The sequence below is a fragment of the Telmatherina bonti genome (assembly GCF_933228915.1).
Source record: "Telmatherina bonti genome assembly, chromosome: 10".
NCBI classification, from domain to species: domain Eukaryota; kingdom Metazoa; phylum Chordata; class Actinopteri; order Atheriniformes; family Telmatherinidae; genus Telmatherina; species Telmatherina bonti.
This window is the reverse complement of record NC_136628.1, coordinates 29,898,231-29,910,387: the sequence shown is the minus strand read 5'-3', so window position 1 is coordinate 29,910,387 and position 12,157 is coordinate 29,898,231. Positions and strand designations below refer to the sequence as shown.

Below are 12,157 nucleotides of genomic sequence, written 5' to 3'. Positions count from 1 at the left end.
ACTAAGAAGCGCTTCCTTCACCTACTAACAAAGAATATGTCACTTAATTATAATGCAACAGACGAGTTTAGAAACAATCTCTATGTGCTACCTTACGACAGAATACTGTTTTATCAAATTTATTATAGACCAGACAAATTAGACCCTCGCCGTCATCTTATAAAGAAAAACAAAATAGCACAAAAAAGGATTTTATTAAAGTAGTAAGAGGAAAACTCATATCCATAAGGCCCTAGTGAATGATGTGATGATCACTTATCCTTTTAAATAAAAACAAGAAAAGGCTGAAACATAATTCTATTTGATACAACAGCCTTTAATAGATTACAGTCCCGTGGCTTTTATTTAGTAACACTGAGTTATTTATAGTCTCTATGTGTTTGGGCTCTTTGAATTTTAGGATTTCACATTTATGCTCAATGTGCAAACCATCCATCAACCCAATCATTTAAATGACTACACTGTCAACGAAGAACAGAAATCCAATGTATGATTAGATTAATGAAGAACAATCAGTGAATGTGAACATCACAGCTCACATTTATCTACACAATAAGAATGTAAAAGATTTCTCTTGCACTATGTTTGAAGTCTTGTTCTCTTGAGTAATCTTGTTTGCAGGAAAAACAGCCCTAATGAAACAAAAGCCAATTACACAAGTTTATCAGAACAACTGTGACAAAATAACAGAAAAGGAGAAGGAAGACATTTGGCAAGCTTTTCTTCTTATTTATCAGAAACTTTGCAGTTTTACAAACCAACGTTGTTAAAACTGTGTTCAAGTGTTGTATTGAAAGAGATCACGGACACAAATTACAGTATACAATGAATCCATGAAGTAACAAGACAATGATATAATACAAGATACATCTTGTCTTAAACATTGTGCTCTGAAAATCCCTTGATTTTGCACCAAGGTTGCGGTCATTGCAACAAACAGTAACAACATAGTACATTAAATCTTTTCTCTTAACACTCCACAGCAACATAGTTGTTTTCTATTAAAAGTTCAGCTGCTTTTTATCAAACCTGCTATCACAGCTGTTGATGTAATTACATCAGTGATGTAATTACATCAACTTAAACCTTTCTTGAATCGTCTTAAATCTAAATTAGAAAAATGGACTCACTTACTTGCTGATGATGCCTTTGTGGAGATTTTTAATCTTCTGCGTTCATTTTATTTACAGATTTGTGGCTGCAAGTGAACAACGTGGGCTTCAGTGTGACTCTGAGGAAGCAAACAGAAGCCTCGATTCTAACTTGACTCAAGATATATTGAGTTAGAGGAAAGACCAGCCCACTCAGGGTTTGTCATATGCTTCCACATTTGGCTTGATGCAATGTGCCCAATAGCATTGTTGCTCGACTCCTGTCTTGACTTTCAGTCATTCATTCTGTCTCACTTGAAGCAGAAAAGAAAATTAAATTTTGACATTTTATTTATCATTCAAAGTAATCATTACCTTATCTAAATTACATAACCATTGTTGTGTTTCTGTGGGTTTCATACTAAGCTAAATGGTTTAACTTATATTTGTGAAATGTCTTTAATCCATCATCAATTGTCTGTTTTCCTTTACAGTTTTGCCTCTAAAGTCTGAATTATCTACTGTGAAATACTTTGCAATTTCTAACCCTGTGTTAGTGCTGTTTTGGACTTTGGGTTCAGTACAGATGGTTTTACTGGAGACTTTGCTCCACTGCCAAGTTCCTGCTAAATGTCAAAGACTTTTTGTAGCATATTAAAATGCTTAATGTAATTGTTTGTAAAGTCAAACTTTTTCAGTCTTTAAAAAATAAAGTTTTGTGCAAATAAATCTTGTTTTTGTCCATTTGAGTACCCACAGCATTGAAGAACAATGATTATTTAACTTACTGCTGGATCTTCCTCTACGATGTTTCAGTTTGGCCAGCCTTTAGCAAATGTACAAATGAATGAATCTTTGTGTATATGTACAAACCTGCACAGATATTTCAAACACCACAAACAATTAGATAATCAAAAAACTATATTTCAGGTGCAAGCATTTCGAAATCAAGGAAACAAACTTACTCTTACATACAACACAGAAGGTGAATAGTATCAAACTTATCCGGCAATGACAGACGTACTGATGAGACCACAACAGCCACTTTGTCTATTAATAGACACCAGAATTTTTTGCACAATATTCAAATGGTTATGTTGACACAGCTCCCTCCCACACGTTCATAAGTGTGACCATTACTGAAAGTTCATACTTTTTTTTTTTTGCCTTTCCTCCTTCTCAAGACATGCAAAAATAAACCTAATCTCTCATCAACACTCAAGCTGCTAAAGCAAATCAACAGGACTGTTGTTTATTTAAATGTGAAACTTGACATAATCTAATCATTTCAACAACCCTGAAGTGCTAGTAGTGATATGATACTATGTGATAGCAAATCCTATTAATCACTGTGAATTTTGTGTATAACAAAAACAACCGAGTAGCCTATCACACTTAAAGCCATTAACATAAACTTTCACCGTCAGTGGTTGCATGGTGGTGTGCATCAAAATATTTTAAAAAGTTTGTTTGACACAAATACACCCCAAAAATTACATAAACCTTCCGGGCACCAGCTTTTTGATCAAATACTAACACTGCGTAAAAGAAAAAAAAAAACTCACATACTCAGTGACAAATAAAAAAAAAAAAAGCAGAAGCAGACACATACATGTTCACTGCCTACCATCGCACATCTACTGCAGTCACCTCTGCCAAGAAAAAGTTATTCTATCTACCAATTACCACACTACCCCTTTTTTCAACCCTGAGAACATTCTGTAAACTTATTTGAGTGTGACATTATCTCTCATTTTAGTTTCAGCATACAGTGAAAGAGAGAATTATCACTGAATGTTTACTCATTCTGATATTGTATTATTACGCTTTATTATCAGTAGTTGTATCAGTGGTGGGTCTTTTTTATTATCAGTGGATTCAGTTTACAAGGCTTTCATTGATTTTGTTCGTTGTCTCCATCTAGTGTCTAAAGTCAGTACAATCTTGGTCAAGCACTTCTTCGAAAGACAGCTGGGTGTGATAGGTTACATTTTTGGCCAAAAAGCTCTAGAGATTGTACAGCACAAAGTTAGTGTCAATGAAAATTTTCTTTCATTATTTATATTGCCCCATCCCCTATTTTTTCTTTTCTTTTCTCCTTTTTTTTTTTTTTTTTTTTTTTTTTTTAAAAAGGATATTATTTACTTGTGTTGAACATATGTCAACTTTTGAACAGTGAAGCTCAAAAATTGACCAAGCTTGACATTTTGGTTTAACTGATCAATACAATGACACCTTATCAAAACGCAAGTTTTTAAACAAATAGAAATGTTTGGTTTTTTTTGTTGTTGTTGTTGTATTTTTTCCCAAGTTAGGATGAAGCCTGTACATGTTTTATTTGGGTTTTATAGTTGTCACCTTCCACACAAAATAAGATTTGTAATTAACCTCTTCACTCTACTTGCTAAATTTCGCATACATTGTTGTAAATTCGCTGAGCAAAAACCAAATATATCAGTTTTCCTATGTTATGTCCATATGTACATGAAGTCATTGAAATTTTGCACCAATTCAGAAGCTGTGAAAACCAGAGTGATCTACGTTGCTGCTCCTGAGCTTGAGTTGTGAGTGATGAAATTCTCCTGCATACCTGTTGTATTGTATTGTATTGTAAATACATTTCAATAAAAATAAAATAAAATAAAAAATAGAAATGTTCGATGAGGTAAATTCGGTAGTATTGACGTCACACGACTTCCTCTTTTTTTTTTTTAAAGTAGATTTGAAGCAGAAGATGGCAGTAATGTCTCAATGCAAGTGTTGGCGGCTGTAAATTTCAACGAGGAAGAACGAAGAAGCAGCAGCGGCGGCGACAGGAGAAAGGGAGAAGAAGAAGAATGTCGAGAATGCTAAACGGAAAATAGAAGGGACGGAGTGCGATAAGTTAACGTAAAATCAACGCTGTTACCTCGAAAGATCACTCTTGAACATAGCTGCGTTATATTCGCCAAACTATGACAGAGCCACAGTCAGCGCTGTTACTCAGGAGACAGCTTGCAGGTAATTAAAACCATGGAGTTAAACACGCTCACGCTGCTAACGACGCTACGCCGTAACTGTGATTGAAACGATGATGCTGGCGCAAACTGTTTTCTTCAACCTTCTGCGTTAACGTTAATGTCCCATGACAAATAAAACCTTTCATGTGAAAGCGCAGTAACGTGACAAAGGGATTCCCAACTGAATTAATATTCATAGTTTGTGTGTGCATGTGTTTTTCGACGGTGCAAAAGCCGCTGTCAAGTCAGGCTAGCTGAAAGTGAGGCTAACGTTAGCCTCTAGCATGCTCCACTCGATGTGTTTACATGTATTTCAAACAACATATGAAGAACTATTTGGGATTTTAAAACACAGTGTTTACCAGTTCGGTTCGTAATGAGTAGTAACTTAATATTTTTATGCTTAAATAAGGGTAACTTGCCAGCAATGCACCTATCGTAGCTAACCACCCTGAATCGTTAACATTGAGCTACCTTTCTAGCGTTAGCTGCCTGAACCGTCGCTAGATATTGAGCTAACAAACTAACCTTAATCTCACATTACCTCTTTCTTTTTTTTTCTTTTCTGTTTTAGCAGGGTCAGCTGCGAATTAAATTTAGCTAATCTAAAAATAACTTCCTTCAAAAATAGCGTCGTGAAACTATTTGCTACGTTTTACTTTTTTGCACTTCTGATTCATTATAAGATCTACTTGAAGCTAAAGACGGCTTATGCAAACTGTTTGGGACAAAGTGTGATCCTTTACAGTTGTAAGATGTAATTGATTCATACTGAATGATTTTATATTTAGCGTTCCCTTATCCCACTTCACGTAATGGCGATGCTAGCAAAGTATCAAATAATTATCCTTAAGTAATCAGACTTGAATTGTGACATAGTAGTGTACCACTCAGGAGATGACAATGCATACATTTAGTTAAGGGAATCAGAGGAGGAAAGTATTTTTTGTTTAAGCTGACCAATAAACATAACAGTGCTGTTAATGACAATAGCATAAATAAAATCTCTAAATATTTAAAGGAAAAATATAGATGGTAATTTGTGATTTACATATCCATTAAGTTTTAGAAGCTTAAAGTAAAAAATAGCAACTATAAAATCCAAACATTAAATTTATCAAGCATATTCTTGCTTGAGAAAGATTGAGAAGTTGTAGTAGAATTAGCAAAAGTATCAATCACCAAAAGCACATTGGAAATTGTGAAGGCCTTTAGGGGTGTGTGCTGTTCATTTATCTTCAGATTACTGAAACAGTCCATGTTAGAGAATTGCTTAATAGATTAGAAATGCTAGGAATTATATTTTTGTACGTGTAATGACAATATCCATGGTCTACCCAACTAAATTTAGTAGTAATTAAAGGGTGACTGCCAAAGTTTGCCAGATTTTTTATCAATGTTTTGTAATTAGTAATGAAGCAGAAACTAAATGTAAGGATATGAGATAAGAAGTAGGGCAGTGTGATCCAGTAAAGGCCCATTTCCACCGACAAGTGTGGTTCGGTATTGTACGGGTTGGTATGCGATTCTTTGTCTTCCACAGTCAAAAACTAGGACGGGTGCCAGAATATCTGACCCGGTCAGTCCCACGTTTTCAGAACCCTTCTGTTGGAGTCCCAGTCTTACCGATCTGATGCAAAGAGGTGTAGCTTCACACACTACATCACGTTTATCAGCCAAAAGACTTATTACTTCCTGTGCTAATCTGCACTAAGAAGAAATCTGCAACAATGCCATGTTTACAACACAATTTGCTTAATATTTTATTCATACATTAAATATTTATATTTTTATTTATATATTTTTCATTTTTGCTAAATTCTTGCTTTTTGTTTGTTTTTGTTTTTTTTTGTTGTTTTTTGTGTTCTTCGTAGTAATTCAAGAAAGGCATCGCGCTGCTATGACCTGCTACTGCATGTAACATAGCTGACGCATCTGTCACTATCCAACCAATACACCTCTTACTGGGTAAAGGAACTGTTGAATCGCAACAGAGGTCTGGATTTACCCTACTAAACCACACCAAACCTTCTGTACCGACCCAGACTTGCTGGTGGAAACAGATTTCTTAAGGCTGTGTAGTTTCACCAAAATGCTACTTCTTACTCAACACCAAAACACAGTCACCAGAGACATACATTACCTATATACAGAGCAATCTATAGAAAAGTGTAGTAATTATTGTGAAGCTGCTATGACATGAACCAACCAAGTCCTAATGTCATTTGTTTGTTATGTAGAGCTGAATAAAAACCCAGTGGAGGGATTCTCAGCAGGCTTGATCGAGGACAGTGATCTCTACAGATGGGAAGTCCTTATCATTGGGCCTCCAGATACACTGTAGTAAGTTTGACTGTTCTAAGTTGACTATCATGGCAGAGATGTGAACAACCCTTAGCAGCTTAAATACATGGACATGTTTTGAAACTAGTATTGTTTGGGTTTTTTTTCCTTCTGCAATGCATTTATTAGTTTTTTATTCTTATGTTTACAGTGAAGGTGGTGTGTTTAAAGCTCATCTGACATTTCCCAAAGACTACCCCCTCAGGCCACCTAAAATGAAGTTCATCACAGACATTTGGCATCCTAATGGTAGGTGAATAATATCTGAATATGTAAACATGTTTCAGTGTTAGTCATTTAACAATTTTGTTGAAAACATTAGTATTTTTTTAGTAATTTACTCATATTTGTTTTAGCTTATTGCACATTCTTTTCACCTACATCACTTATTTTTATTGAAATATTTTTTTGATTGTTTTTGCACACCAAGTAAGAATGTGATAATAAAATAAGTAGGATTGTGTTGTGATAACTCAGCCACAGAAAATGGTATAAAGAATTTATTGATCATCAAAACATTTAAGTCATTTAAGTTAAGTAAATAACTAGAGCACACATTTTTCATGGATTAACTCGTATCATGTTTCACAAATGATAGCAAAATAGTGGTACCCCCAGTTAGTTTCCTCTGAAAAGAGGGTGTCTGTCAAGGGATGGGAATAGTAAGCAAAGGATACCTGTTATGTCTTCTGCTGTCTGGTTATTTTGTGGCTTGATATTTAATTTAGACTTTTATACAAAATTCCAGCAGAGATGTTGAAACAGTTTTTTCAGCCTGCAGTCATTTGCAGCAGATTGAACATGTCCCTAATTTACTGGGAACATTCATCACTAGTTCATTGGTCCATTTTGTTGGGTCACTTGTGTTTAGGAAGCAAAGGTTAGATTCTGTGGACAATGAAGCACGGGATAGCTTGTTAAGCCAAAAGTTTAACTAGTTGGCAGTGTTTCCCTTCAGATAATTATGGAAAATTTAGTGTTATTTGTTGAATATTTATTATTCACAGTGTTTCCCATAATTGTGATTAGTTTGTTTTATTTTAATTATCTCCTGTCTCTTTTAGTGGATAAGAATGGAGACGTATGCATTTCTATTTTGCACGAGCCTGGAGAGGACAAGTATGGCTATGAGAAACCAGAGGAGCGCTGGCTGCCCATCCATACTGTGGAAACCATCATGATTAGTGTTATCTCTATGCTGGCAGACCCAAATGGCGACTCACCAGCCAATGTGGATGCTGCAGTAAGTTTACTTGTTTACAAGCTTATCTGTTTAAATGTGTGTTTCATTTCAAAATGTTGACTGTCAGAATATTATTAGCCATAATTTCTTTTGCAAAATCAACGATTTTGATGATTTTTTAAATTGTCATGCGTTATTTGATGTATGACTAAAATGCATCATAGTTACTTAGGATACATTGTATTACTATTAAGATTGTGGGGGAAAATTTTATGCTGTTCAAAACTATAACTGTTTTTATCTAAGCAATAGATTAATATAGTGAAGTAAAGTCAGTTTTTCAGGAATGACAAACCATATACTACCTTTAGAACAAACCTTGGACATATTTTTAGGTCCAACGCCTGAGCATTTTCTTCCTCCCAAAAATCAGTGAGAATGAAATGGGGTGTATATACTTGTATGTAATCTGCTGTTTATGCTAACTGTTGATATGCCAAACCTTTATTTCATCATATTTTTGAAACAATAAGTGCTAAAGTGCTACTTCTTTTTATGCTTTTCTCCCTCCTATGCAGAAAGAGTGGAGGGAAGACAGACACGGTGCATTCAAAAGGAAAGTTGCCCGCTGTGTACGAAAAAGCCAAGAGACTGCGTTTGAGTGATATATAGCAAAGATCTAGCTTCATGTTTTCAGGGTAAGTCTATTTGATTTCCACTCTTCATATTTCAAATCTGAATCTGTTCAAATTAAAAGGAGTTTTTTTTTTAACTTTATATCCTTCACATGGGGGGGGGTTCTAAAAACGGGGGAGATAATACCTAACAACCTCGGTTCTAGGAATTATGCTGTCATCGTCTTGCTTTAAGGCTGCTACACATTTCAGGATAATTTTGACCGACTTTTGTCAATATCCCCCCTCACCCATAAAGGCAAGAGAAGCCCAATTGTTGGAACTCAAGATGTATATAAGAAGAGATTGTCTGTGACATGTTACAGTGTGCATTGGCTTTCTCTCATCATTAATCCTTCTCTTTTTTTTTTTTGCACTCATTCACTGTGCTGACAGCAGCAACAGCAATTCATGATGTTGAATTGGCTGAAAATAGACACCAGTGAAGTCCAACAATAGTGACAGTGCTTTACACACCAAAAATACAAGAGACACATGTTCATCCACTGCAGATTTGCTGAAGGGCCACTGTTTGTTTGGTGTATGAAGCCCTCTAATCATTCTTCTTTTTGAGCTGCATGGTTTTAGTCTTTTTGTTTGGATTTTTTTCCTGTCATTTCAGTGTTATGACAAAACCTTTCATCAAAACAGAATAAATGTGCTTTAGATGATCATACATTCTGACCTCATTGTGCAAGTGAAGTTTAAAGGTGACAAAAGCTGACATGTTTATGTATTATTTCATCTTGTTGACAGTTTTTCTTTTTTTTTTTTTTTTTTTTTTTTTTCCCCTGCAGGTCTTTAATTCGAAAATCAAAACGGCACTCATTCCTGCACTCTTCCACCCTCTTGCCAGCTTTGTCCTCCTTTGTTTTGGCAGGAACAGACTGGCTACTGTAGGCTGCAATACACTATTACAGTGACTACCATGGCTGACAGAAAATCGCCAAGCAAGTGCCAACTCAAAAACAACAACAAAAGCCCAGAGGATGTTTAAAACATTTTTCAAGTCTATGAACTGCTTCAACATTCAGGAAGATATTGTAAAGACATGTAAATAGCACAGACTAAACCGGATAATATATACGCTCCCTTTCCATCCATCAAGACATTTAGACCAAATATATTAGTGCTGGTTTGGATAGATTTATTTTTGGTCCATTTCCCTCCTCTCAACTCCAGCATGCATTAGCCATTTTTAGGTTGCTTTCACAGGAGGTCTTAAAGAGAGTGAATCACAGTGCTCTTGGAGGAATGTCACCTGTGAAGCGCTTGTCGGCTTCAAGCAAGACATGATTGACATGCCTGAGGATTTACCGCCATATTCTGTTCTCATGGGTTCTGTAACACTCCCTGAACTCATCATATGTGCACCTGAATTATTTTGTTTTTATTTTGCTTTTCATTCTGCTCAGTTGACTTAAAAAAAAAAAAAAAATGTCCACGACTTTTTTTGCATGCTAAATTTTGTTTCTTTGACAGAAGTGCCTCCTAATAAAATGTTTGGCCATTTCACTCTGCATTAACAAAGTGTAAAAAATGTTGGAAAAATATGGGAAATTGTCTGCCACCTATTGTATGGTACATAATCACCAGTACACAGGGAATATGTAGAATTAAGGTATTTGCAACAACTTGCTGTAGCAATGCCCTGCCCCACAGTATGAAGTGTACATGTTCATTTTTCTGATGCAAATTGACCTCCCAATATTTTTTTTTAGCAGTGGCTGTTTCCCATGTCTGTTCATTATAGGAGTTGTTATGCATGCTTTGTCTTACTCCCCCCCCACCTCCCCGAATGTTTGTTTTTATGGGATTTCATTTGCGAATGTTCGAGTGTTTGTGTGCACAATGCCTGTACCGTTTGTTTTTGATGTCCTTTGACGTCATTCACAATTTCATTTTGCCCGCTGAGCTAGTGCAGTTCTTCCTAATGTACAAAGACAAAAAAGAAACCGGATGTATATTTTTCATGTTATGAAATCTGTCACCTGTAGTGAGTTCTTCTAAAATATGACTTTTTTTTTCAATATTTCTGTGTATTTAATTCAAATTTGGTTTGGAGTACACAGAGCAATTGACACTTTAAATTTACAAATAATTTTGAATAGTCTACTTTTCTTAATTTACATCTGCAGCACATAATTAAAATGTGCAGGTGTTTGAACAGGTAAATAGTATTTCCCACATTTTTTTTTTTTTTCCTGGAAGGTTACACTTCAAGCTTAGATTTTGGTATGATCTTTACATGGTTATGGAGTGAAAATATTTGGTCAGCAAATTGAACAGTTAATACTATTAAATGGCAGATAAACATACTTTTTTTTTTTTATTTCCTTAAATGTAAACTGATTGTTTCCTCTTGACAAGATCACCAAACTTTAGAATTTCAACTATAACGGATGCAGATTTAGATCATTTTCCTTTTTCGTATCATCCATTTACTTCTCCAAACTATTGGAAGTCCCAACCATTAGTTATACTTTGACACATTAATGCAGTGACATTACTTTGAGTTCATTTTATGGGGCAGGATGATTGTATAAGCTCACCCAAGAATTTGGTGCATGTATTTGCATTATTTTGAGTCTTCTGAAATGATGCCCAGTCAAAATTGTACAGGGAAGTTAAATTTTTAGCACACAATTTTTCACTTTCACCACTTGATACTCGTCAAGCTTTAGGCATATTTATTTTTGGACATTTAACCACTCCTTAGTAGAGTTTAATTAAATTTGCTCATTTTCCTTTAAAGCACAGCAAACCATACATATATATTTTTAAAGGGATTGAAGTTAAGACTTTGGTGGTGCCTTTTCAAAAGCATAAAACGAGCTTGCTTCATCCATTCCACAACCAGCTTTGATGTGTATTTGGTGTCAGTGTCCTGTTGGAACACCCACTTGTGTCCAAGGTTGATGTGAACCTTGTCTTAACATTTTATTGAAGAAATTGAGAGTATTCTTTATGGTTACTTCCTCTGTTATCTAAACCCCACAACATAATGCTAGCACCACAATGAGTAACATTGCTGCTACAGTGGTGTGTTGTTAAATTTATCCCTATTGGCTTCTCAAAACACAATGCTGATCTTTGTGACCACAGTACTCTGTCATTGTCTCCTCTAACCCTCAAATTTTCATCCTTGAGGCATTTTATTTATCGATGCGGTCAAGGCAGACCTACAAGGTGTTGAATTATGAGGCCCAGGTTTGTGATGATGCACAAAATATGCTTGACTGTTGGCACAGCTCTTGATTTCCAGCTCATTGTGCTGCCAGCTGTGTGTTGGTGGTTCCTGGTTTCTTCTTAACAACTGGAACCACTGTCTTCATCAGAAGTGAACAATTTGCCAGTTGGATAGGAAAAGACCTAAAGCAGATAAAGCTCTCAGTAACTTTTATTTGGTACATTAGTTTGAGCTTATTATCTTGAAATCTGCATTTATTTTTTTACCATGGCTCCATGAGACATCCTTGATTTGTGTGATCCATAGTCCTTTTTCTCAAAACCATTCTGTGTTGGTTGGACTTTTAAGTTTGTTTTGATTAAACATTGTCCTACATAATTTTGTGTTAGCACAATGGTGCTACCAGCGGCAATTAGTCACGGACATTATACTTTTATCTAAAAAAAAAAAAAAAAAAAAAAAAGCGGCCATGTGTGACCATGCCAAGTTGAGACATTTTGGGCTATAGTGCATAACTAATTGTATACCATTTTTCAGATGGCGTGTTAATTTCAGAAAACCCAAAATAAAGCAGAACTTGAGCACTGATTTCTTGGGTTTTTCTCCTCTGAAGAAATGTGTTATAGAATATTATACAACAAAATAGTTTGTTTTGTTTTTTTTGTTCAGTCTATAAT

At 35.3% G+C, this 12,157-nt stretch overlaps 1 protein-coding gene across 1 annotated transcript; it reads left to right on the top strand.

Moving 5' to 3' along the window:
* Positions 1 to 3,907: 3,907 nt before the first annotated feature.
* Positions 3,908 to 11,942, top strand: ube2g1a (ubiquitin-conjugating enzyme E2G 1a). Its single transcript, XM_079247576.1, has 6 exons — positions 3,908 to 4,091; positions 6,331 to 6,433; positions 6,585 to 6,682; positions 7,498 to 7,676; positions 8,195 to 8,314; positions 9,088 to 11,942. The coding sequence occupies exons 1-5, from the start codon at positions 4,046 to 4,048 to the stop codon at positions 8,279 to 8,281; spliced, it is 513 nt and encodes a 170-aa protein (XP_079103702.1). The 5' UTR covers positions 3,908 to 4,045; the 3' UTR covers positions 8,282 to 8,314; positions 9,088 to 11,942.
* The last annotated feature ends 215 nt before the right edge of the window (positions 11,943 to 12,157 follow it).

Coding starts and splice junctions, on each gene's coding strand:
- ube2g1a (XM_079247576.1), top strand. CDS start 4,046: ATGACAGAGCCACAGTCAGCGCTGTTACTCAGGAGACAGCTTGCAG. Junction 4,092..6,330: donor ACTCAGGAGACAGCTTGCAG/GTAATTAAAACC, acceptor TTTGTTATGTAG/AGCTGAATAAAAACCCAGTG. Junction 6,683..7,497: donor AGACATTTGGCATCCTAATG/GTAGGTGAATAA, acceptor TGTCTCTTTTAG/TGGATAAGAATGGAGACGTA.